The following is a 27646-nucleotide window of genomic DNA, read 5'->3' as shown; positions in this document are numbered from 1 at the left end:
CAATATTTTTCAAGTACTGTCCATGCAAAGCTTTGTTTTTCCATTTATTTAATCTATCGTCCAGCTGTTTTTCCTTATATTCTGCCTTTGTTTCTGTTGTTTTTATGCTGTTCTCCGTTTTCACAGCCTGCAGCAATTTTTCTGTACTTTGGTTCACATAATCACTCAAACTTTGTTTTTCTTCTTCTAGAGTTTGATGGATTTGCAATAGCCCCCTACCCCCTATTTTTCTTGGCAGGTACCACCTGTCGATGTCACTTCGTGGATGTAAAGTGTGGTACATATTCAAAAGTTTGTGTGTTTTCCGGTCCACGTTTTCCAGTTCAGCCAGAGTCCAAATGATTATTCCAGCTGAGTAGCGTATCACTGGAACTGCCCATGTATTAATGGCTTTAATTATGTTTCCAGCATTCAGCTTTGATTTTAATATTTTGCGGACCCTCCTGATGTATTCCTTTTGCGTTGACTCTTTGACTTTTCCATTCAAGATGTTATCTGCTTTCAATATGCCTAGGTACTTGTAACCATGATCCTTTGCTAATGCTTTCACTATATTTCCATTTCCCAGTTCTATTCCTTCTGTTTTTTTCCATTTTTCCTCGCCGCATGGATAATATAGCACATTTTTCAAGCCCAAAGTTCATTTTGATGTCTCTGCTGAACAGCTGAATTGTGTTGAGTATTGATTTAAGTTCAGTGGTGCTTTTCACATACATTTTTAAGTCATCCATGTATAGTAGATGGTTTATCATGCCATGTTGGCTTGAGATTTGGTATCCCAGTTTTGTGTTTCATAGGATTATTAGGTTTTAGGTTTTTAGGTTTTATTGGGATTTATATGCCGCCCTTTTCCCTGAGGGGACTCAGGGCGGCTTACAACCACAGGGGAGGGGAAGTGCAAGGTCAAAACAAACACTTTGTGAACAAAAGAAAAATAATAAAACACAACTTTCATTCAGCAATCAAACACTCGGGCGGGTAATTGGAAGCCTATCCCCAGGCCTGCTGGGAGAGCCAGATCTTGAGGGCTGCGCGGAAGGTCTGGATCGTGGTGAGGGTGCGGATCTCCATGGGGAGCTCGTTCCATAGGGTCGGGGCAGCAACAGAAAAGGCTCTCCTCCGTGTGGTCGCCAGTCGACATTGACTGGCAGATGGAATTCGGAGGAGGCCCAGTCTGTGCGATCTGATTGGTCGATTTAGGGAGATAATCGGCAGAAGGCGGTCTCTCAAGTACCCAGATCCACTACCATGGAGTGCTTTAAAGATGGTCATCATTATCCTGAAGCGCACCCGGAGACCAACAGGCAGCCAGTGCAGCTCGCGGAGGACAGGTGTAACGTGGGCGAACCGAGGTGCGCCCACTATCACTCGCGCGGCTGCATTTTGGACTAGCTGTAGTCGCCGGATGCACTTCAGGGGCAACCCCATGTAGAACCCATTGCAGTATTCCAGTCTAGAGATCACAAGGGCTCGAGTGACTGTTGTGAGGGCCCCCCGATCTAGGTAGGGCCGCAACTGGCGGACCAGGCGAACCTGGGCAAATGCCCCCCTGGTCACAGCTGACAGCTGATGGTCAAAAGTCAGCTGTGGATCCAGGAGGACTCCTAAGTTGCGAACCCTATCTGAGGGGTATAAAATTTGACCCCCCAGCCTAAGCGTTGGTGTATTAGCCAAATTATTGGGGGGGAAACACAACAGCCACTCGGTCTTATCCGGGTTGAGCACCAGTTTGTTAGCACTCATCCAGTTCTTAACGGCCTCCAGACCCCGGTTCATCACGTCCACCGCTTCATTGAGTTGGCACGGGGCGGACAGATACAATTGCGTATCGTCCGCATATTGATGGTATTTTATCCCGTGCCTCCGAATGATCTCGCCCAGCGGTTTCATGTATATGTTAAATAGTAGGGGGGATAGGACCGAACCCTGAGGTACTCCACATGTTAGGGGCCTCAGGGACGATCTCTGCCCCCCTACTAACACCGACTGCGACCTGTCCGAGAGGTAGGAGGAGAACCACCGCAAAACAGTGCCTCCCACTCCCACCTCCCGCAGTCGTCGCAGAAGGATACCATGGTCGATGGTATCGAAAGCCGCTGAGAGGTCAAGGAGAACCAGGATGGACGCATAGCCTCCATCTCTGGCCCTCCAGAGATCATCGGTCAATGCGACCAAAGCGGTTTCTGTGCTGTAACCAGGTCTGAAGCCGGACTGGAAGGGGTCAAGATAACTAGCTTCCTCCAAGGCCCGTCGAAGCTGAAAGGCCACCACCTTCTCAACAACCTTCCCGATAAAGGGAAGGTTGGAGACAGGACGAAAGTTGTTTAAGATGGCTGGATCTAACGATGGTTTCTTTAGGAGGGGTCTCACCACCGCCGTTTTGAGCGCGGCGGGGAAGTGCCCCTCCCGAAGGGAGGCGGTGACAACCGCCTGGATCCAGCCATGTGTCACCTCCCTGCTGTTGGCCACCAGCCAGGAGGGACACGGGTCCAGAATACAAGTGGAGGCACTTACAGCTCGGATGGCCTTGTCCACATCCCCAGAGGCAACTTCCTGGAACTCAACCCAGAACTGATGTGGCAAATGATCCTCCTGTGTCTCAGCTGGATCTACTGCGGTGGAGTCCAAGTCCGATCGAAACCGAGCTACTTTGTCCGCCAAGAATTGAGCATAATCCTCAGCCCTACCCTGCAAGGGGTCTCCCGCATCCCTCCTATTAAGGAGGGAGCGGGTTATCCTGAACAGTGGAATTAATGCAATGTTGAACATTAGTGTTGAAAGTGAATCCCCTTGGAAGATTCCTCATCTGATGTTGACTTCACCAATATTCTCCCCATTTGTTATTAGAATTGATTTCCATTTTTGCATATTTGCTTTAAAAAATGTACAGATATTTTTTTGGATGATTTTTGCTGATTCCAAAGTTTTCCAGACAGGTGTTAATCCAGCTGTGGGGTAATGAGTCAATTTGTTTTTGTTCATTTTGCATTTTTAGTACCATTTTGACTATGAGCAGCTGATCTTTTGTTTCTCTTGATTTTTTATAATTTCCTTTTTGTCCTACTGGGTACAACTGTTTTCCATCAGATGATTGAATACTGAATTTGCCAGTATCCTTGTAAAAAGTTTGAACGTTGTTGGCAAACAAGTAATTGGGCGATAGTTGCCTGGTTCTGTGCCTTTTTCTGGATCTTTCATTATCAAGTATGTTTGGCCAGCTGTTAACCATTCTTCGTTTGTTGCATTTTGAAGCATTTGATCAAATTGAGTGGCCATGCGATGATGGAGGTTTGTCAGGTGTTTTAGCCAGTATCCATGCAGTTCATCCAGGCCAGGTGCACTCCAGTTCTTGACCTTCTTGCTTGTTTTGCCACCGTGTCAGTTTTTATTACAATATTTTCCATCTTGTTTTGTGTTGTTTGTTGTTGAATATCTTTGATCCAGGAGGCAGTGTTATTGTGTTCCATTGGGTTTTCCCACAGTTCTTTTCAAAAGTTCAAAGTTTTTTCTTTACATGGGTGATTTGGATTCGATTTTCATCAAGGGCCTGGTAGAAAAGGTGCTGGTTTCTTCTGAACTGGACATTTTCACAATATTGTTTTATTCATCCTTCGTATCTTTCAATTTTCCTTGCTGTTACTATTGTACGTTGTTTTAGTTCTTCCATAATTTCCGTTATTGTTTTTTCCTCCAGGTTGTATTTTTGTGTAACCTATTTTTCAGCTTATTGTTCTTTAGTTTTCCTTCTTTTAAGAACTTCAGATTGCTGATATCGTTGTTGTTGTTGTTATTATTATTATCATTATTATTATACAATTGTATCACAGCAGCCAGTTGTTTTGCCGGATTTGGCATTGATTACTAGTCGGGCCCCACCCAGGGGCCTAGGACGTTGTAATGTATTTTCGTAATATGCGTGCAGATCCAAGCAGTGCGGCTTTTTGCATTTGACTGATGGTGATTTTGTCAATTTTTAACTGTTTTAAATGTAATTCCAGTCCTTTTGGAATAGCACCCAGTGTGCCAATTACCACTGCTGGTTTGTGCCATAGTCATTGAATTTCAATTTTTAAGTCCTGATATTTTGCAATTTTTTCATGTTCCTTCTCAGCGATCCTGCTATCACCTGGTATTGCGATGTCTATGATTGTGACCTTATTTTTCTCAACCAGTGTGATGTCTGGTGTATTATGCGCCAGTATTTTGTCCGTTTGTATGCGAAAATCCCACAAGATCTTGACCATCTGATTTTCAGTGACTTTTTCAGGCTGATGTTCCCACCAGTTTATTGCTGTTTTAATATTATAATTTTTGCACAAATTCCAATGGATCATTTGTGCTACTGAATTGTGCCACAATTTATAATCAGTCTGCACGATTTTTTTACAGCAGCTGAGTATGTGATCAACAGTTTCATCAGCTTCTTTGCAAAGTCTGCATTTGGCATCATCAGAGGATTTTTCGATTTTGGCCTTAATGGCATTTGTGCGGATAGCTTGTTCTTGGCAGCCAGGATTAGTGACTCTGTTTCTTTCTTTAATGTACCTGTTGTTAACCATAACCAAGTTTGTTCACTGTTCACTTTATCTTTTATTTTTTCCAGAAATTATTATTATTATACAATTGTATCACAGCAGCCAGTGTTTCGCCAGATTTGGCATTGCTTACTAGTCGGGCCCCAACCAGGGGCCTAGGACGTCATAACGTATTTTCATAATATGCATGCAGATCCAAGCAGTGCGGCTTTTTGCATTTGACTGATGGTGATTTTGTCAATTTTTAACTGTTTTAAATGTAATTCCAGTCCTTTTGGAATAGCACCCAGTGTGCCAATTACCACTGGAATTACCACTGCTGGTTTGTGCCATAGTCGTTGAATTTCGATTTTTAAGTCCTGGTATTTTGCGATTTTTTCATGTTCCTTCTCAGCGACCCTTGCTATCACCTGGTATTGCGATGTCTATGATTGTGACCTTATTTTTCTCAATCAGTGTGATGTCTGGTGTATGATGCGCCAGTATTTTGTCCGTTTGTATACGGAAATCCCACAAGATCTTGACCATCTGATTTTTGGTGACTTTTTCAGGCTGATGTTCCCACCAGTTTGTTGCTGTTTTAATATTATAATTTTTGCACAAATTCCAATGGATCATTTGTGCTACTGAATTGTGCCGCAATTTATAATCAGTCTGCGCGATTTTTTTACAGCAGCTGAGTATGTGATCAACAGTTTCATCAGCTTCTTTGCAAAGTCTGCATTTGGCATCATCAGAGGATTTTTCGATTTTGGCCTTAATGGCATTTGTGCGGATAGCTTGTTCTTGCGCAGCCAGGATTAGTGACTCTGTTTCTTTCTTTAATGTACCTGTTGTTAACCATAACCAAGTTTGTTCACTGTCCACTTTATCTTTTATTTTTTCCAGAAATTGGCCATGCAGTGCTTTGTTCTGCCAACTCTCCATTCTTGATTTTATCACATCTTTTCTGTATTCTTGTTTCGTCTGTTGGGCCTTCAGTAGATTTTTGTTCTTTACTTCGATTAATAGATGTTCTTGACTTTCTTTTAAATAATCAACCAGTGCATATTTTTCTTCTTCAACTGTTTGCTTCACTTGTAATAATCCTCTGCCACCTGATTTTCGGGGCAGGTATAGTCTATCAGTATCACCACGTGGATGTAAACTGTAGTGCATTGTCATTAGTTTCCTGGTTTTTCAGTCCAAAATGTCCAAATCAGCTTGTGTCCAGTTAACTATACCAGCTGTGCATCTTATAACTGGTATTGCCCAGGTATTTATGGCCTTGATTGTATTTCCACCATTCAATTTAGATTTTAAAATTTTCCTAACTCTGTTGGTGTACTCTCGCCTGACAATAGTTTTTACTTCTCCATGCTTGATGTTATCCAACTGCAGAATGCCTAAGTATTTGTAGGCTTCATTTTCATTGCATTTAATTAGTTGGCCATTGGGCATTTCAATTCCCTCACATGCAGTGATTTTGCCCCTTTTTATGGATACAGTGGCGCATTTTCCCATGCCAAACTGCATTGAAATATCGGTGCTGAATACTCGGACTGTGTTTGTCAATGATTGGATTTCTATTTCTGACTTTCCATAGAGTTTCAAATCATCCATATATAGTAAATGCAATTTTTTTTCAGCTTCTTTGGCTGTTTGGTAGCCTAATTTCATTTTTTTAAGATTACTGATAGTGGGATCATTGCAATGATGAAGAGAAGAGGTGAAAGTGAATCACCCTGGAAAAGTCCTCGCTTGATATTAACCATTCCGTAGATCTCATTCCCTACTACCAACTCAGTTCTCCATTGTTTCATCGCCTTATCAGTAAAGGATGTAATATTTTTGCTAATGCCAGTTGTTTCTAAGCATTTTATGATCCAACTATGTAGCAGTGAGTCAAATGCCTTTTTGTAATCAATCCAGACCATTTTCAAGTTTGTTTTTCTGTTCTTACAATTTTCTAATATCATTTTATCAATTAGGAGCTGATCTTTTGTGCCCCTGCTCCTTCTTTTGTTGCCTTTTTGCTCTACTGGCAAGTTGTTGTTTGTTTCCAAATAATCCATCATGTTATCTGCAATAATGCCTGTGAGTAATTTGAAGGTTGTTGGCAAGCATGTTATTGGTCTGTAGTTTTCAGGTGTTGTTCCTTTAGTTGCATCTTTCTGAATCAAGTATGTTTTTCCAGTTGTCAACCATTCATCAATTTGACCCTTTTGTAAAATTTCATTCAGTTGCCTGGCCAATATTGCATGTAAACTGGTCAGATATTTGAGCCAGAAACCATGTAATTGGTCCTTTCCAGCTGATGTCCAATTCATTACCTTTTTTACTCGATTTTTGACCATCTCAGTTGTTATTTCTAATACTTGCATTTGTTTGTTGCCAATGCTTTTCTCAAAGTCATGTATCCACTTTGCTTCCTTATTGTAGTCCTTTGCATTTCCCACAATTCTTTCCAGAATTCAACTGTGGCCTGCTTTTCTGGTTTTTCACTTTTGGTGTCACCATTCACATTAAGACTTTGATAAAAACGCCGTTTGTCTGATCGAAATTGCTGATTTTGTTTATATTGGATGATTCGTGCCTCATATCTTTCAATTTTTCTAGCTGTTGCTGTTATCTGCTGTTTTACAATCTCTGCAGCTTCATTGATGTTTCTTGTATCCAATCTATATCTTCTTATTAGCCGATCTATAGATTTGTTGTTTTTAAGCTGTTGCTCATGCATGTTCTTTAAGTTACTAGCATCTGCCCTTAATTTTTTGACTTTTTGTTCTAATCGGATTTTCCACTTTGGCTTTGATGCTTTTTCTGTTGTGTGACTAGGTACTTTGATTTTAATGCCTGGTTCATTAGTGACTATTACAGCTGCGCTGTACATTAACTGGTTTGTTTCCAAGATGGATCCCGATTCAATTATTGAAAACACTGCATTAACCATTTTCATGATAGGGCCCAAAATTTTCTTAGGCACAGTTTTTAGTGATGGTAAACGTTGCCTTTCCTCATTAAGCAGAAAATGCTCCATGATCTTATCCTTCAATTCTTTTTGTTTTTGAGTTAGTTCATCAGTTGGTTCAGTGATAACTGGTTCTAGTGGTGGTGGTGTTATTTCCTCCCCGAGAGCTTCTTCTGGGAGTTCTACTATAATGTCTTTAGTTGTGTCTTGAATATCAGTTATTTCCGCTTGTGATATTGTTTTTTTGGTTTTGCAATTTGCCTGAATTTCCTCAAGTTCAACTTCACTAAACACTTTATTTCGTATAATAAATCGCCTTTGATCTGCTAGTCGTTGCTCACTAACATTTGAATCTGGATATTGTTCTTTCCATAATTCATACATTCGCTTTAAATAACCTCTTTTTTCTGGCTCTGAGTTGTAGTAACAGGCCATTATGACACAGTTTTCATCTGCACTATATTTTTGTCGTTTTGTTGGCTGGTCCACTTGTAGCCCACTTGTCGACGGATGTCCAGGGACCCCAACATCCGCCGCGGCCCTTGTTAACCCGTGCGACGACCGATGCGGTATAAAATTTTTATTCGTTTATTTCACCATATTGTATGGGTTGGCAGGGTTTTTTTATGGGGCCAGTTGCCAACCTGACCCCAACCCTCCTCCTTTCTCATCCGGGCTTGGGACCGGCAACGGCAGAATTGTTGTTGTTCTTGTTGTTGTTGTTGTTGTTGTTGTTGTTGTTATTATTTTTATGTAATTGTATCACAGCAGCCAGTTGTTTCGCCGGATTTGGCATTGGTTACTAGTCGGGCCCCACCCAGGGGCCTAGGACGTCGTAACGTATTTTCGTAATATGCGTGCAGATCCAAGCAGTGCGGCTTTTTGCATTTGACTGATGGTGATTTTGTCAATTTTTAACTGTTTTAAATGTAATTCCAGTCCTTTTGGAATAGCACCCAGTGTGCCAATTACCACTGGAATTACCACTGCTGGTTTGTGCCATAGTCGTTGAATTTCGATTTTTAAGTCCTGGTATTTTGCGATTTTTTTCATGTTCCTTCTCGGCGACCCTGCTATCACCTGGTATTGCAATATCTATGATTGTAACCTTGTTTTTCTCAACCAGTGTGATGTCTGGTGTATTATGCGCCAGTATTTTGTCCGTTTGTATACGGAAATCCCACAAGATCTTGACCATCTGATTTTCGGTGACTTTTTCAGGCTGATGTTCCCACCAGTTTGTTGCTGTTTTAATATTAAATTTTTTGCACAAATTCCAATGGATCATTTACGCTACTGAATTGTGCCGCAACTTATAATCAGTCTGAGTGATTTTTTTACAGCAGCTGAGTATGTGATCAACAGTTTCATCAGCTTCTTTGCAAAGTCTGCATTTGGCATCATCAGAGGATGATGATGATGATGATGATGATGATGATGATGATGATGATGATGATGATTATTATTATTATTATTATTATTATTATTATTATTATTATTATTATTATTATTATTATTATTATTATTACAGCATGGTTATATATTTTTTACCCCAGAATATCTGTTTATACTAATAATGAAGCTATTGCTATCTATATAGTTCAGAGGAACTCATCAAAAAGAGAATAGCAAACTATTTAATGGGTTTTCACATAATTTTTATATTAAAATTTGTATTTGCTTGTCCTGGTGACAGATGTGATATGGAGTGACAACTGAGTGTTCTTTGTTGTCTAGTCTTGATTGGACTTGTGTATCTGTAAATGGTCTAACACCATTTAAAGATTAAAATTAGTTGAAAAACACAATGCATAATGCAAAGGTTATGAAAGCTTATTTACATTTGAATGATTGTAATGACCATCTCCCATAATAACTTTGTTGGAAAAATGCCTTATTATCAAGCTAACCAAGTGTATCCCAGTAGAATGCATGATATTGTAAATCTGTCTAAATTGCTTTAGGCTGGCTTGAAAATTTAGATCTGACACTGAACCTTCCAGACAAGTTTATTTATTTAATTCACATTCCTGCAGGACTCTTCTTGTGAAGAGTTCTTCAGTATTATTCGAATTATATAGAACTTTCTCGAAAAATATACTTGCCATTCTAAAATTAGTTACTATCAATTAATAGAAGAAGCTACAGTTCTCTGAAGCCAAAGTTATGGCCTCAGAACAAACTATTATGAATATTCCATTGCGATACCATGGAATTTTAGGAAAAGCAAATATTACAGGAAAGTGGGGGGGGAATCAAATACTGATACAGATATATTATTTATTGTATACTTTGCAACTGTGTTCTGCCTTAATTGACTGCTAATGCAAAAGTAAAAATATTTTATGAAGTTTTATTATAAATTCTTGTCAATTACAAATATAATTTCAAATCATAAAGTAATATTTTCTTCATAAATCAGAATGAAATTTATCTTAATTTATTTATGAGTAACACTTATATTGGAAATTGAAGCTTTCAATATCTCCCCATTATCCCCAGAAAATAATCTGTTTTTGAAAGACAGATGTGAACAAGTTATATTTAATTGTGGATTATATGCTACTGTATATACTATCTATAATATTTTTCATGAAAAGTCACCCTATCCTAGAATTCTGCAACATTATTCTTGCAATAATGTTCTTCGTTAAGATAGTCTTTCTAATCAATAAAGAGTGGGAAAAATATATTTTTTCTCATTCCGACTTGAATGTATGACCTGTCCTATATGCAAAAGCTCTTTTCTTTTGTCTTCAAATCTGATGCTGAATAAGAAATTGGACCTGAGGGACTGAACATTAATGTAAAAGAATTTTTAAAAAAAATCCTAGTAAAGTTAAGATTCCAGGATCTTAATACCTTTGAGAGTGAAGAAGCAAAATTGACTATTTCAGGAATAACATCAAATATACTTTGATGTAACATTGGCACTAAAATAATTGATTTGTGTGTGCATTGAATAACCAAATGTCTTAATTATTTTGTTTTACTAATCCAATGTTTCTTCTACCTAATGCTTTTAATGCCATGTTCTATCTTCCTAAGGACAGTGGGTAATAAGGTGAGGGATATTTAATTTCTTCACATTATTTTCATTGCAGTTAAAAATTCATGTGCTTGCTACTTGAAACCATTTCATTAACTGTATTCACAACTGTTACAAAAACATACTTCATAACAAATGGCATGCCACCCAGTTAGTTTGTAAAATTAGTCTTATATGGAAATATAGATATTTACCTATATATCTGTGATTGTTGTTAGATGTTACTGCTGTGAAGAATTTTCCAGCTACAAGAACAGGCTTTTGACTCTCAGATTTATTCATTCAACTATCATTTAACTATAGCCATTCCAGTTGCAGTTCATGTTGAACTAAGTAATTTAAAACATGCCACTTAAGACTGAACCAAATGCATACAACACAGTATATTATTACAGAATACTTTGAGGTTGGTGCTAGTTAGTCCTGAAAGTTCTTGCTTGATTATCTCAGATGATTCAGGGATTATAGAGTTATATTGATCATCCAGAATTTATTCCAAAACAAATTAGTCCAAATATGTCTGTCTATAGAGGTAAAATTGATAGAAAATACCATAACAAATGTGTGGTAAAAAATATTGGAGAGGCTGTTTGTTATTGTGACAACAGTGAGATCAGTAGAATACAATTCCCATATAAATAACTATAGAAAAGCAGCCATAGCATGTTGACTTGGCATATACAAAGAACTCTGAGCTCGCTTTAGCTAAAAAAAAGTCAATAAGCTGTAAATTATTTATATTTAGCAGTTCAAAGCTGTATTTTAAATTATGTTATTCAATTTTATAAACAGTTCATTTTGCTTCAAAACTGTGAGAATAGAATTCTCTGGCACCTTCAAAAGTACTTGTCTTTCACTTTATGAAAGTTAAGTTGATGGGAAGAAGGAAATGCAGGAAAGTTGAATTGTTTTGGTACTAGGAGCAAAGAAAAAAAATGTATTAGGAATATCAGAAATTTTACTTACAAAGACTTGTCCTTATCATTACTTTCCGCAAAAAAAATGGAGTGTTCCTTAACTTCTGGGAAATCCATTATTCTGTGAGTTTTATTTTCCTGAGAAAGGACTATTGTTCAAACATATAGTTTCTTTCCTTTTTTCCTATTTGTAAGGGGAAGCAACAAGGTTTCTTGAACATTATTTGTCTCTTTTTAAAACCATCAAACTACAATGCTCTGTATTACAAAATTGCAAGTTACAATTACAACATTTTTAACTGGAGAAACTGTATACTTTTAACAATACACCATTGTAGATATTATGAACAATATATGGAGTATTTGCTAGTGTAAAATATATTTGCATAATGCTCATTTTTTTTAAAAAAAAAACCCTGCTATTTTAGGTTTTGCGAGTAAGTGGTTTTAGAACAGTTTTTCTATTAATCAACAGCATCCTAAATTTGGAAAATTACTTCTCTTTGAATATCACCAATACAAAAACAACATTGCTTAACAAAACAGAACCAAATATAGGAAATTGTGGTGGAATCTACAGCTAGATTAGAGAGGGGCATTAAGATGGGCCTGGAACTAAGAGACCAATAAGCAGCGCAGACCAGACCTTCTCCAGAATTCTTGAAGCCTTATCTTGCTGTTCCAAAGGGAATACAGTCAATCTGGTGAGATTCTTAACATAGTTGACTAGCAATAAGGTATTGTTGAGTCTCTTCCCAAGTGGTTCATGTAGTTTTCATCTGACAGAAATGGAAAAATTTGTATGAATGTTCTTTCTCTGACACCAACTTTTATTTCCCCAGACATCTCAGCCAAGCCCTGGTGGTCAGTCTACATGCAGCGGCGAACAATCCTCCATCAGCAACTATAGCAACAATGGGATCGAGCTTAATCTGACCAGTAGAGGTAGTGTAGGAGATCTCAGCATTATTGATGAAACCCCTATCATGGATTCTACAATTTCTACAGCAACCACAGCTCTTGGCTTACAGGCCAGGAGAAAAATGACCGAGACCAAGTGGATGGAACAAATCAAGCTAGAAAAGTTAAAACAAATCAATGGAGTGCTTCCAAGACTGAACCCCATGCCATCTTCCAAAGCCCCAGCATTGCCTTCTCTCATAAGAAATGGTAAGATGTGTCAATTTAATATAATTATTTGAATGTATCACCTGAGTGTTTAAGAGTTCATTCTTCAAAACAAGAAAATAAAAATAATATAATTGAACTGAGCACTGAAGAAAGTTCTCCATTCTCCAATGTTGGTGGAGAGAACGGTCATGCATGGGTTAACTGAGTCAGTAACCAATAGAACTGAGTCTACCAAAGTGATGTCATCGCCTCTGAGGAGCATGCTCCTTTTTTAGACTGTTCGATTGGAACCGGCTGTGCTAATCGCTTTTTCCTCAACTAATACTTAATAATTGACTATTCTAATTGGATTTAATTGAGTTGTACTCAAAGAAATTTTTTTTACCTTCTAAATTGGAAACTGAGAATAAACTCCTACTGGATCTTTGAAGGCAGGACTCTCAATAGCCTCTGGGTGGCTGGAGAGACATTGCCAGGGCTTGTTCGAGCTTTTGCCTCCGAATTGCATACGGGCTTCTGAGGCTCCCTGACTAACAGTGCAGGTTGCAATAACCGTTGGAGGCTCCGCTTAGCGCCGTTGCCTCTGCTGACTTCCCTGGGCTCTGACTTGCCACTGGCACCGCTGACGGCCGCCACCTCCAGAAGCCTTCGGATGCCGCAGGGAGCCTCGAAAAGCCACCACCGCTGGGAAGCGCTGCCGCTGCACCTTGTCACTGTTCCTCCAATGTTCCCGCTGTCGCTGGACCACCACGGCTTCGCCCTTGGCTCCGCAGCCTTGCCACAGGGCCTCAAACGCCCACGCTCACCTTGTGGCCTTGGCTACCTCGTGGCACTGGCCCATAGGCTCTGTAGCCTCAGCGGCATGTTGTTTGGGCACAAAAATATCTGGTGGCCATTTTAAGTGTCTTCGAGCCGTGAGTACAGCTATGGCCTCTTTTCCTAATCCTGAGCCTTAGTTTCCTTGGCCCCTGCTCCCACCACCGAACCCCCTTCATCTCGGGTCCACAGGCGCAGGCCTGCTCCTGAAGATAACCCCACTGAGCCCCCTTCCAGGAACCCCAGGCCTAGTCAGGGCGCATAGATGATCCATCCCCTCGGGAGGATGACAGGGCCTCTCAGGTCCCTACTAAGAAGGCCAGGGCCAAGACCAAGCACACCGAATCTCACATATTTCAGGCTCAGAAGTCTGTTCACTCCAGTCCCCCTCCTGACTTATCTTCGGATTCGGAGGATGACCTCTCCCCTGCTGCCTCAATTCTTCAGCCCGAGGATGTCAGGGGCACAAATGATTTGGCCAACAGTGGGGATGATTCGGATTGTGGCAGGAGCATTACCCCTGATGAGTATCCCCTCTACCAGGAAGATATTTCTCCCTCTCTCCGCTGATGCCGTTCTTACTCACCGGGCAGGGCTGATAGGATCTCTGAGGCCATTGAACGTGGTGTGGCGGCTGGCCTTAAACACAGGTCTTCTAACTGTTCTGCTTCTCGCAGGTCTGCTTCTTCCTCTAGTTCCAGGCGTAGGGATGGCGATCTCTCAGCTTCATCGTCGCATGAGCTACCAGGCACTTCCAGTCAATCGTCGGCTTTCAGAGAAAAGGAACGCCCTGCAAGAGATTCAGATCTCCCAGAAGATGAGGGTCTTCCTTCCGACCCACCTCCTTTTGTCTGTTTATTTAAACCTGCTGTTTTTCGATCTCTCCTTTTTAAGGCCAAAAAGATCGCAGGCATTCCTTCTCTCAAGACGACTCAGAGTTCGGAAGCAGACAAGGATGACACCACTGATCTGCTCTTCATCCAGCCTATGGTAGAAAAGGAGGTGATTCACTCCCCCAGGCTTTTCATAGACATTGTCCAGAATCAATGGGCTTCACCATGTATTGGTCCCCTCCCCAATACCTCGGACAAGCACCTGTATAATGTCGCTCCTGACCTCGCCAAAGCTTTGGAGGTACCTTCTAGTGACTTACCTATAATTGGCCTTTCCTCTCCTAATGCGGCCTCAGCAGCTCCTGAGGAGGATCTGCGACCTGAAGACAAGAGGATGGAAAAAACAGGCTTCAGCTTGGGCTGTTAGAGCGGGTACTTCTGCTTCCTTCTTTAGTCACTCCGCTCTTTTATGGTTGAGACATCTTCAAGCTCGCCTTCCAGCCAGAGATTCTAGGGCTTGCAGGAACATTAACAAAATTAAAGCGGCCCTAGAATACACAGCAGATGCCTCCTTGAACGTGGCCCATTTTGCATCCAAAGCTATTGCATCCTCCATCTCCACCTGCCGGCTCCTTTGGCTAAAACAGTGGCAGGCAGAAGTGCGTGCCAAGTGGAGACTTGCCTCCTCTCCCTATTCTTCCTCCCTTCTCTTTGGTCCTCCATTAGAGCCCCTACTGGTAGAGTCCAAGGATAAGCGGAAGGTTCTGCAACCAGCCACTAAAAAGCAGGAAGGTTGGAACCAGACTTTTTACTGCAGGTAGCCCTTTCGTGGCCAGGGAGTGTCTCCAACTCCCGTCCACAATGGTAGGCCCCACCCAGACAGGCCCCCTCCTTTTCTAACAGATCAGGCAGAAACAACCAGAGATTCCAGCCCAGAAAGCCTTTCAGGGACAATTCCAATTGTTCCTTTTAGAGGCAGAAGTGACTGCCTGGAGGATCTCCCAATAGGGGGGCATCTGGCGGCCTTCGTGGATCGTTGGGACAACATCACCAACGATGCATGGGTCAGGTCCACAATCAGATTCGCCCTCCTCCTGGACTTGCACTCCAGCCCTCCGAACCACTTTGTCATGTCCGATCTCCAGGGACCCTCAAAAAAGGCTCCTGGTAGAGCAGGCCATTCGTCATCTGCTTCAGATTCGGGCCATTCAACCTGTGCCTCCAGGCCAGGTAGGACAAGGCTTTTATTCTCGTCTTTTTATCATGCCAAAGTCTTCGGGAGGCTGGAGGACAATCCTCGATCCCAAATTTTTAAATCAATTCATCAGATACAGGATGTTCAAAAAGCACTCTCTCCTATCAATTCTGGAGAGTGTGCACAGAGACGATCTCCTAACATCAGTGGACCTCACGGAGGCTTACCTCCACATGCCAATTCACAGGTCACACAGACGGTTTCTCCGCTTTGTCCATGCAGGTCGCCACTTCCAATATCGGGCCCTTCCCTTCGGGCTGTTGTCAGCACCGAGGGTTTTCATGAAACTTCTGTCGGTTGTAGCAGCCCAAAGTGTTACAGGAAGTGGGGTTCTGCATCAATCGGGAGAAAAGTTACTTCATCCCCACCTCTCGCCTGGTGCACTTGGGAGCCCTCATTGATTCCTCTCAGGGGAAAGTCTTTCTGTCTCAGGATTGCCAGAGAAGTCTCAGGGAGTTAGCTAAGGAGGCGCAAAGGAGACAGCGGGTCTCTTGCTTCTCCATTGTCCCTTAGGCATGGCTTCAGAGCCGCTGCCTTCAGTGGTTTCTTCTGCCATTCCAGAAGAACAACATCAGCTGTTCCCCAGTGAAGGTCAGCTTGACTCCAGAGGTCCTGCTATCTCTGAACTGGTGGATCTCCCTGGCCATAGCTCAGGCTCCCTCTTCAGGGAATCTCCGCATCTCATAGTTACGACAGACGCGAGTTTGACAGATTGGGAAGCTCACCTGGAGGATTGGGTAGCCCAGGGTCTTTGGTCCGATTCCAACCTATCCCACAGTATGAATTGCCTAGAGTTGAGGGCCATCCATCTGCCCTCCTTCATTTCCAGACCTCTCTTCAAAACACACATGTGCTGATCCGGATGGAGAACACTACGGTCAAGGTGCATGTCAACCGCCAGGTGGGACGAGAGCGGTATCTCTCATGGAATCTGCCTTTCGCCTAGGAATCTGGGCGGAAACCAACCTTCTCTCTCTCCATGCCGAACACATTTAGGGGTCAGACAACATCAGGGCAGACTGGTTGAGCCGCACAACGATCGATCTGGCAGAGTGGACCCTGAATAATCGCATATTCCACCAGCTGTCGTCCAGGTACGGGACTCCAACTCTGGATCTCTTTGCAACAGCATCCAACAACCAGCTGCCCAGGTACCTGTCTTGCTACATGACACCAGGCGCAGAAGGGACGGATGCTCTAAGGTGCAGGTGGCCTCGCAGTCTCCTATACGCCTTCCCTCCCTTCCCCCTGATACAAAGGGTGATTCAGAAAATAATAAAAGAGGCCGAGCTCATTCTAATCGCTCCCCATTGGCCGCGTCGACCATGGTATGCAGACCTGGTCAATCTTTCCATGGAACCTCAGTGGCGTCTACCAATGATACTGTTTATCAGGGCTCCATTCACCATCCCGACCTGCGCTGGCTCTGCCTAACCGCTTGGAGGCTGAGCGGGCAGTCTTGAGGGCGGCTAACCTTTCCGAGACAGTAATCCATACTATTCAGGCCTCCTGTCACCCAGCTACTAATAGAATCTACGAATCTATTTGGCAGACCTTCGTGGCTTGGTGCCTGTCTCGAGGGAAGGACCCTCTGAAGTCTTCGGTATCCCAGCTTTTGGAATTCTTGCAACAGGGGCTTGATAAGGGACTCTTCTTAAAAACCTTATAGTGGCAGGTGTCGGCTCTCTCCTCAGTTCTCTCACTTCACCGGGACGAACCTCTCTCCTTGCACCCTCACGTCCGCAGGTTCCTTAAAGGGGCTTCTAATCTCTGCCCTCCTGTCATACACCGATTTCCCTCCTGGGATCTGACCAAAGTCCTCAACTTTCTCACTGACCCGCCCTTCAAACCTCTCAGGTCGGCCTCCTTGCATCACCTCACGCTCAAAACTGCATTTCTGGTGGCCATAACATCTGTGCGGAGGGTTTCAGAGCTGGCGGCTCTTTCCATCCAGACTGACTTGTGTGTGTTCCACCCAGACCGTGTGGTCCTTCACATCGACCCCACCTTTGTCCCAAAAGTAAATTCAGCTTTCCATCGCTATCTGGATCTCACTCTTCCAAATTTCTGTCTGGCTCCATCTCACAGTCTGGAGCGTAAATGGCACAAACTAGACGTCAGGCGTGCTCTTAAAATCTATATCACCAGGACAACAGTCTTCAGACGCAGCGAGGCCCTCTTCATTTCTTTCCACCCTAACAACAAAGGGCTGAAAGCTTCTTCATCCATGATTGGCCGATGGATCAGGATCAGGTCTGCCATTGCTCAAACTTACATCACGCATCATCTCACTCCTCCACCCAACATTACAGCTCATTCCATGCACAGCGCAGCTATGTCAGCGGGGTGGCGCGGCAGGCCTCTGTGGAAGAGATCTGCAAGGCAGCTACCTGGTCTACTCCTAATTCGTTTATACGACATTACAAGGTGGATCGGTATCATCGGGGGATGCGGCCTTCGGACGGCGAGTCCTCCAACAGGTTCTTCCTTCTTCCACCTCCTAGGCCAGTCTCATTCCCTCCCAGGTACACGCCAGCTTTGGTACATCCCATGCATGACTGCTGTCTCCACCAACTTTGGAGAATGGGGCATTGGTTCTTACCTGATACGCCCCTTCTCTGGGCAGGTGGAGACAGCAATCATCCCCATCCTTTGGGGTCCTGGCCTACTTCGCAAGGGAGATCTGGGAGCATGTTGTGTAGTCACAGGATGGAAAGCAATTGTTCACCGCACAGCAGTCTACTTATCTCCTTCCACAAGAAAAGCGGGAGCATGCTCCTCAGAGGTGATGACATCACTTTGGTAGATTCAGTTCTATTGGTTACTGACTGAGTTAACCCATGCATGACCGTTGTCTCCACCTGCCCAGAGAAGGGGTGTATCAGGTAAGAACCAACGCCCCATTCTCTTAACTATGGGAATATTAATCTTAAAATGGAAAAAAATAATTTAAATAAAATCAGAGCAGTTTGTCTACATAGTTATTTGTCATAGTTTGATTTCAACAAACATAAAAATCTTGCCAAGGATTCCATGGATAAAAATCCTGAAGGGGAAAACAACTCAAGCAGCTTTGGAAACTGAAAACTGAAATAAAGCTCAGTTTAGCATCATGCCATTAAAATAGAAAAAAGACAACACATAAAACCGCCATGATTGCATAAAGAAATCTCATAAATTGAAAGATAAAAAGGATAAGTATAAAAAATGGGAAGAGGGACACATAAATAAAGCAGAATACTATCAAACAGCTGGAATCTGCAAAGATGAAATCAGGAAAAATGAACTAAGACTTGCAGCAAATGTAAAAAATATTTTTTAAAGTTTATTTCAATATGTTAAAAAGAAGAACAAAATCAAGAAAACAGTCAGTCCACTAATGGGGGAAGATGGGAAGAAAATAACAGGAAGCAGGAAGAAAGCAAAACTGCTTAATTCATCCTTTGTATCTGTCTTTACAAAAAAGGAAAAATAACTCCACCTCAACAAAAGCAAGACAATATAAAAATTAAAAAAATATTAGGAATACAAATAAAAATAGGCAAGAAAATGGTAAGACAAACTCTATCAGTCTAAACCAAGAGTATCAAACTCAAGGCTGATGGGCCACACCTGGCCTGTGGGGTGCTTATATCCACACACATTGACAGCCTGGAAATATCAAAGGACCGGGCTGCAGTGCCTCTGTCAGCCAAAATGGGCAGCATGCTCATTTTCAGCTTCCCAGCCTCCTGTAGCACTCTGCCAGCCAAAAATGGACCATGCAGAGGAGTCTGCATGGCTCATTTTTGGCCAGCAGAGTTTTGTTGGATGTCATGGAAGGCAAAAACAAGATTCAGAGGGGCGCACGTGGGTCCCCAATGTCCCATTTTGGCCAGCAGGGTGCTGCAGGTGGTGTCCATCCCATCTCGACCCCCTGTGTCCCCATCCCCCCCCCTAGTCTGCGGAGAACTACAATTCTGATCTGGCCTTTGACGAAATCTAATTTGACACCTCTGGCCTAAACTAATTTGAATCACCAGGCCCATATGCATTACAACCCAGATTCTGAAGGAGCTGGCACACATGATTTCTGAAGCACTTTACGTTATCTTTCAAAAATCCTAGAGGACCAGAAACTACCAGAGGACTGGAAAACAGCTAATGAGGTTCCAATCTTAAAAAAAAAATAGATTCAGAAACTACAGACCCATCAGCCTGATGTTACTACCTGGGAAGATCCGGGAAAAGATAATCAAACAGCTGTGCAAACACCTAGAAACAAGCAAATTACTAGAAGCCAATATGGTTTCTCAAAAACAGATCATGCCAGATAAAGCTTATTACATTCAAATGAATTAATGACTAAATTAGTGGATCAATATAAGTTTGATTAAATTATTTTATTTTATTTTTATTTATTGCTCTTATGATTTCCGATTTAAATTCATCTACAATTTAAAAAAGAAATATTTGATATAGAGAAAGAGCTAAAGGGGTAATTTTATTTTTCTTTACTTTGTATGAAATAGGGCTGAAAGGCCAGCTAGATCCATATGCCATTCCAGCATTTTGTATCCATTCTTAACTTTTGGGGTGGGGGTGTACTGAATTCAGATTTTCCCACGTGACAAACAGGTACCATCAATTGGCTGTTAGGAAAAAATGCTACATATAGATTTCACTATCAAGTTTTTTACAAGTTGCAGGTTCTTCTTAATATACTGTACTTACATGTGAAAGCATAGCAATGCTCAGTGTGATTGATTTACTTGTTACCAAAAGTAAAATGGTCTAGCCACAAGTTAACATAACATAAAAAATAAGGTGCAATTATGCTACATGGACTTCAATTTATAATATGATATGTGTAGGAGAATGAATGGCAGAACCTGGGGGCAGAATGAAAGGAAGGATTGGCCTAGAATCCCTTCAAAGCCACAAAGTTTAACCTCTCTTAAATGCTGTTGATCCCCATCTAACTTTAATCAGGTGCAGACTGTTAGTTAAGAAGATTCTTATGCATCGGCTTTTAGCAATAAACCAGTTTCATTGAATCTTCACAATTGAACCTAGTCTTTTGTATTTGACATTTTGTTAATGACTCCTGAACTATATGTAACAATTCTGAATGCAGAAGTCCATATACAAACCAGTTTCAATACTACCATGTTACACCACTGCTATAAAACTGCTCTGATTTCTAGTGTTTCCAAGTGCAATTCAGGGTGCTGGTCAATATCTTTAAAGCCCTGTGTGTCTTGGAGTTGGTATTTAAGAGACTATTTTTCTCAAATTGTTTTTGCCTATCTAATCCAGATGGCCAAAGAATAACTACTAAAGATTGCCCCTACTTACAGGAGGGACAATTGGATATCATTAGTAACACTTTGGTATCTAAATATAGTTTGCCTCTAAGGTGAGGGTTGACTCCTAGACTTAGAAAATGTTAGCTTTTGGGTTTGAGGCATTTCTCCTTATCAGTTTTTAATAGAACACATTTCCTTTTCTTATTCTTTTCAGATATTCAGTCAACTAGTAGCTGCAGCATTGGAGAAAACATGACTATCTTAACCAAGAAAAACGAAGTCACAAACACAGATATTACTATACTGAACATGCTAAACAGAAGGGATAGCAGTGCTAGCACAATCAGTTCAGCCTACATGAGTAGTCGTAGGTCCTCTGGGATTTCACCTTGTTTTTCCAGTCGTAGATCCAGCGATGCTTCTCAGGAGAACAGAAGGCATCAGAATCTCAGTGTTGCTGATTCCTATGATCCTATTTCAACTGATGCTTCAAGGCGATCCAGTGAAGTTAGCCAATGTGAGGGCTTGCCTGGACTTCCCGGTCTTACTCCTGCACAACAATACCGGCTGAAAGCAAAATATGCAGCAGCTATTGGTGGACCTCCACCAACACCACTTCCTAATATGGAGAGGATGAGCTTGAAAACAAGAATGGCACTATTAGGTGATTCTAGGGAATCTGGGATGTCACCCTTGTCTCCAGTAAATTCTCCTCGTAGATGTAGTGATACTTGGACAAATAGTAACAGGAAACACCTACTGCCTCATGATATGCTTGGGAATAGCACAAGGAGAGCTAGTGATCCTGCAAGACCAGTCTCAGATAACCTGTCTTTTCCAAGAATCCACCGTTTTAACAGTTTCAACAACTTTAACCCTCCTGTTTTGCCTCCATCCATTGAAAAACAGAACTTCATCCTGAAGAATTACACATGCCCAGATATTGATTTGTTCCGAAATTTATGTTCCCCTTGCCCACCAAGTATTTTGGAGAATGTGGCTATGGAAGCTACTACCACAGAAGCAGATGGTTGTCTGAATGATGAAGATCTGTTACCAGATGATGTGGTCCAGTATTTGAATTCTCAGAATCATGGTTTATACAACCAATCGCTAAATGATGAACTAGACAATAACAAAGAACATCACAATCCAGCAATGGAAAACAACAACTTTAATCAATCTCTTCCAATAAGCAATTCTCAAAAAAATGAATTACCAATTCAGTGGAATGAAGTAAGCTCAGGAAGTTCTGATCTATCTCTATTAAAATTAAAATGTAGACCACAATCCTTAATACAGCAAACTATTATAGGCCCCTATAATAACTTGGTTATCCAGCAGCAGCAGCAGCAGCAGGCACTGGAAAGAAATGGTACTACTCAACAAAATGGCTATCAGCATCTTGCAGACAGCAATGTCTCTTGCAGTGTGGAACAGAAGGTAATCATGAACAACAGTAACACAGGTTCTTACCACTTACACTCAAATAAATCACAGCTATATAGTAATAAATTTGGCAAACACCCTGTGGATAATGTTTGTGATGTGATGAATCAAGCTGAAAAGCTGAGAAGCCATTTCATGCTAACTAGTGGAAGCCAGCAAAAGTTTGGCTATCATGTGATGCCAGATGAGCAGTCTGCCCATGGAATTAACAAGATGCAGAGTAGAAATATAATTTTTGAGGAATACCTTTCTAATCAGTCAGAAGATGAAGCGGGTCATTGCCAAGAAGCAAGACCATCCAATAGAATGATAAAGCAAATTATAGTTCCTTCACAACCTAGCTGTCAAGAACTGCTGTCTCAGAATGGGATCCATCCATCAGTTCTTGCTAAAACCTACCAACCCTGTTCCAACCATTGTGGAGACAGATGGCAAAATACTTTAAAGAATAACATGGTAAGGCAACCTGGACTTCTAATGGATCCAAATCAACCACACAGTGTCACTGGTATCAAGGTAGAATCTCAAGGTCAGTTACAACAATTCTGCTCCAATGTGCAGAACTATTCTGGTCAGTTGTATGACCAAACTAGAGGCTTTAATCAGCAAGCTCTGAAAGCAGAAGTCTTTTCCCTTTCAGAAGCTAATTATCTAATACAAGAGGTAGCTATTGAAAGTACATCAGAGCTTCTCTCCCCAGGAGTCAACCAAGTGACAAGCACAGTTGACACCATTGACACAAGCAGCCTTGAAAGTGTGCAAATTGATTTTGATGCTTTTATAGATGATGGTGATCATGCCAGCTTAATTTCAGGAGCACTGAGTCCCAGTATCATTCAGAATCTATCTCGCAATTCTTCCCATCTTACCACTCCCCAAGCATCTCTTACATTCCCAGTTATGCCCATAAGTACAAACAATATGGCTATTGGGGACATGAATTCTTTGTTGACCTCACTTGCAGAAGAAAGCAAGTTTCTTGCTGTTATGCAATAGACCTAAAAAACCTAAGGTATGAGAATTTTTAAAATATGATTTTTTTTAATTAGTTGTCTTAAATACTTTAACAGTCTCATCTCAACTAAATGAGATGTGTTTCAAGTATATTCCTTTTATGGAATTAGCACTCTGAAAAACCCTAAAGTATTCTGGGGAGAAACTGTCTTCCATTTCAGCTTTGAATCAGTATTGTTACACATGCCATCCTCCTTTTTTAATTATTATTTTTATACGACTTTATTTTCGTAATTGTAAACCACTGTAAAAGTGTAATGTGCATGTCATCTTATTTTTGAGGATGATCTGATATTACAATTTATTGATATTCAAAAGATATATACAGTGTTGAATGATTATGGGCAGAACTCTTACAGTATGTAACCAGTTTCTAAGGCACATTTCTGAGGGGAAGTTTGAAATTCTATCCACGTCACTAAAAACTTCATTGATGAGAATTGTTGAAAGCAAAATAGACTAATTTATGTCATGGGAGGAGAAAATTAATATTTTGAGTGGTTACTTCTTTTGCCCTGTATCTGTGGTTTTTAAACTTTTTATTTTTGAGGAAAAATCTCTTTTCTATATCATTTGCCTGCTATAGAATTTTTCAGAATTTTCATGCAAAAAGTTGGCTTGCTCTGTGGGATTTCATCATTGTTATCAATTAACAGCATGATTAATATTATAGTGGGTTATATTACAGGGGGAAGATCAAAGGCAATGAACAAAATGCCATTCTGAGAATTCTGCTTACTGTTACTTATTCTCACACTTTATTAATAAGCTTCCAAGAAACTCTAAAATTGTCCAGAACTCAAGGTAGAAATCATTGGTCTAGGTTGAGAGAATAGCAAAAATTAAACCTGAAATATATTCCAATAAAAGTATTAAAATGTGGAAAGGGGAGAGTTGTATTAGATATACTGCACTTGTGAAAAATTACCATAAGTTAGCTTTTTAGGTAGAGGGATATAACAATAAGCTTCACTTTTTTTATACCTTGTAATGCATCTATTAGGATAAACATGTTACTGTTCACCTCTATTACAAATCTTCTTACTGAGTCTTAAATTTAAATAAAATATGCACTTTTAAGGAAGGATTAGTTAATATTCTTGTTAGCTAATTATGTAAGTTACATACTTGTTAACCAAGTATGTAAGATGTACATACTTCTAAGGATTCAGTGTCTTTCAAAACTTTTTGTACCTTTTAATCACTGTCAATTTACAATTAGAACATTAACCAGAGCTTCAGAATAATGTAATGGTGCTATAAGTGTCTCATTATTGAAACCGCTGATAGAACTCCATTCTTGGAGATTTAGGAAGAGATAACACTGATTATTATTCTTTCCTGATCCACATTTAGTTTTTCAGCAAACTACTGGCAAATGCGAGCCTGAAAATATCAAGTCTGATAATACGAATGTAATGTATAACATTGTTACATATAGTATTTAATATACCAAAAGTAAACAGTCTGATAAAGGAAGTCAATAGCAAAACAACGTCATAGTTGCTGTGTCTGTGTGTTTAAAGAGAATAGGCAATTTTCCAGTACATTCACTGTTCAAACATTAATATAATAAGACCAGAATTGACAGTGCTTACACTGATTTACATTAATGAATATGTGTATCGAAAATACTTAAAATGTTACTCATTCTTTGAGATTTGGCATATAGGTTATCAAATTTTGATATCTCTTGTTATACTTTTATTGTTCTGGATAATCCAGTTTCTTGAGTTACTTGGCATTTCAGTTAATTTATTCATCTCATCTCCGCATTTCTCAACTGCTATTTTAGTTATTTTTTAATGTTACCACACATTCCAAAATAAAGTAATCATAGTAAGATTCATGCATTTGTATTATGACTCTAATGTGTATATACTTTATGGCAGCAAAGATTGCTTCCCAGTATTTCAGGCAAATAATAAAATGATTGAAAATTCAGTTATGGAGATTGTTTCACAACTCAGGAGTTTTAATGAAGACTTTATTCTTCCATATTTCCCAAGAACTTTTATTGCTGTTGGACTAAGACTGTGCTGTTTAAGTAGTAGACTTTGCTAAACATCTGTATAACGTTTTAGTTAATCAACTGTGTCAGAATTATAATACCATGTTTTCTGCATCCAATTTCAATTGGATTGAGTCCTGTCAAATGAGATATTTGGGATGTTTACATATAATTCATTTCAGGCCTGGACAGTTAAATTTTTGCCACTGCATTATACTGATCAAAATATTTTTTCTGACTCCACAGATAACCCATAACTTTTAAAAACACATAACCACATGGATACCCAAATTGTGATGACAATTTTGATTGATAACTGGTGGATATATTTTCTGCTTGATTGTGGGTATCCTTCTGGTAAATATTTCTATTTATTTTTATTATTTATTGTGTATTGGGTCCAAACTGGGTCTTACTTAAAATAGACATTGAAATAAGTGGAACTGAATAATTAAGTCTGACTCCCAATACAAAATAAATAATGTTGTATATCTTTCTGGGTTTAACAATAGGTGCAGAAAAATATAAAAATAAAGTGAAAATTGTAATTACCCATTGCAGCTTGTTTACTGAAAAAGCAACTAATCTAAGTGACTGAATAAGCTACTTTCCTACCATTCAAATGTTCTTTTATAAGATCCATATAAAAGACAGATATATTTATTTTTATGTTTTCATTTCCATTAAAATATTGCTTATTAAATTACATAGACAACAAAAGAAAGGACAACTTTTTGAATTATTATTTCCAATAATTTAATTTTGTAAAATGCATATCTAAGACACATTATGTTTTCTTGCATATCTGTTGAGATGAGACAAAGTGTATGTTTCTCAGTGCTGCTTGATAATTGCTGATGTTTTGCTTTATGTTTCTTTAATTGAAGCTCTTCACAGAGTGGCCATTATTTCAATTCCTATAAGCTGGGCTTAAGGTGAAGGTTAGTGAGTAGTTGGAGCTTACTGCAAATCTGCTGCACCACCTAAGACTCAATAGTCATGAGTATTTTATCTTCCCAAATGCTTGTTAAAATATTAAATCTGATACTCTTTTACAAGATTCCTAAGTCCATTAGAACTTAGGTTGATTCTAAGAAGCAGTGTTATTTTAGCAATGTATTATATGCATAATTTCTGTGTGACCTAATTCTTCAGAATGATTAGATTACACATCTAAAGCAGAAATAATTAGTTATATACCTCATGCTATGGATCACCTAGTGTTATGCATACATCTTAATGGTACAGTATATGCAGTTTGTCCAAATCGGGGTGTCGAACTGGAGGCCCACAGGCCAGATCCGTCATGCACAGGCCATGCCCACCCCAGCTCCACGAAGGGAAAAGTGTAATGAAATGTCACATGATGGCAATGTGATACCGGGAGTTTGACAGCCATGGCCTAAATAATAACCATTACTAGCTCAGCCAGTTATAAAAATGGGTTCCATTTGTGAATTTGATAGGAATTTTAATAACAGAAACCTTACCTGGATAATGTAATCATTATTATAAATCTATCTTTCCAAATTTTATGCCCTTCAAATGTATCTAAGTATAGTATGTTTCTCTAAATGACTGACACTATATTTAAAAATAACTAGGAAGAATCAGATTTGGGAATATTTGCTATATCCATTTAATTTCTGTCATCAGGAACTGAGCGTTAAGTTTCTGAAATCAAATGAAATGTTGCTGGATACAATAGTTTAGGTTTTTTAGTGAATTATTTTCTTTATTTCTGATATAATATTACAAACAAGTAAATATACTTGAATTAATACAAGATAAGTTTGAATATTTCTAACTTGTCAATCTAGAGAAGCACTGAAATAAGAAATAAGTCTGAGAGATCATTGAGAGTTTTAAGGAAATACAGCTAGACTCAGATAGGAAAGAACTTTCCAGAATGGAATGGAACCTAAAACTATGCACTTAAATATCAAGACAGCAATGTATACTTTTATCCTTACTAAAAGGAAATTGTGATATGGTACTATGTTTTAAAATGATGGTTTCTTGCTTTGGTTATTTGTTTTTTGGATGTCTTCATTTTTTAAAAAAAGCTGTTTTTCTCTTCCTGTAATAGATGTGCCTTATTCTTAATTAATCTTCTGTTATTGTTGTTGTTGTTTAAAAAAAAATGGGGACCAAAAAATAGTGCCAAACTTAACTGTAAAGCTTTGCTTTCCATAATAGCGACTCTTCGGCATTCATATGTCATTATCTATGTAGGATTTGAATATCTTTTGGGGAAAAGTTATCTTCTCAATATGCAGATGTGTAAAATAGAATGTATGTTGAGGTGGTATTTTCTTTTTCTTTTATAAGTGTATTTTTTTAAAAAAGATCAATGTGTAAATACATTTACATATAGGAGAAATAGCATTAAGTATAG

General features: G+C 39.9%; 1 protein-coding gene across 1 annotated transcript in view; it reads left to right on the top strand.

Annotated features, from left to right (window-relative positions):
- GLI3 (GLI family zinc finger 3) overlaps window positions 1-24888 on the top strand; it is a 119630-nt gene extending 94742 nt beyond the window's left edge. The window contains exons 11-12 of the mRNA XM_032235877.1: window positions 12294-12621; window positions 20989-24888. Of these exons, the coding sequence (XP_032091768.1) occupies window positions 12294-12621; window positions 20989-23219 (2559 nt within the window). The 3' untranslated portion in view covers window positions 23220-24888. The remainder of the gene's footprint in view (window positions 1-12293; window positions 12622-20988) is intronic.
- Window positions 24889-27646: the final 2758 nt, after the last annotated feature.

Source organism: Thamnophis elegans, chromosome Z (genome assembly GCF_009769535.1).
Source record: "Thamnophis elegans isolate rThaEle1 chromosome Z, rThaEle1.pri, whole genome shotgun sequence".
NCBI classification, from domain to species: Eukaryota; Metazoa; Chordata; class Lepidosauria; order Squamata; family Colubridae; genus Thamnophis; species Thamnophis elegans.
This window is presented reverse-complemented; position numbering and strand designations above follow the sequence as displayed.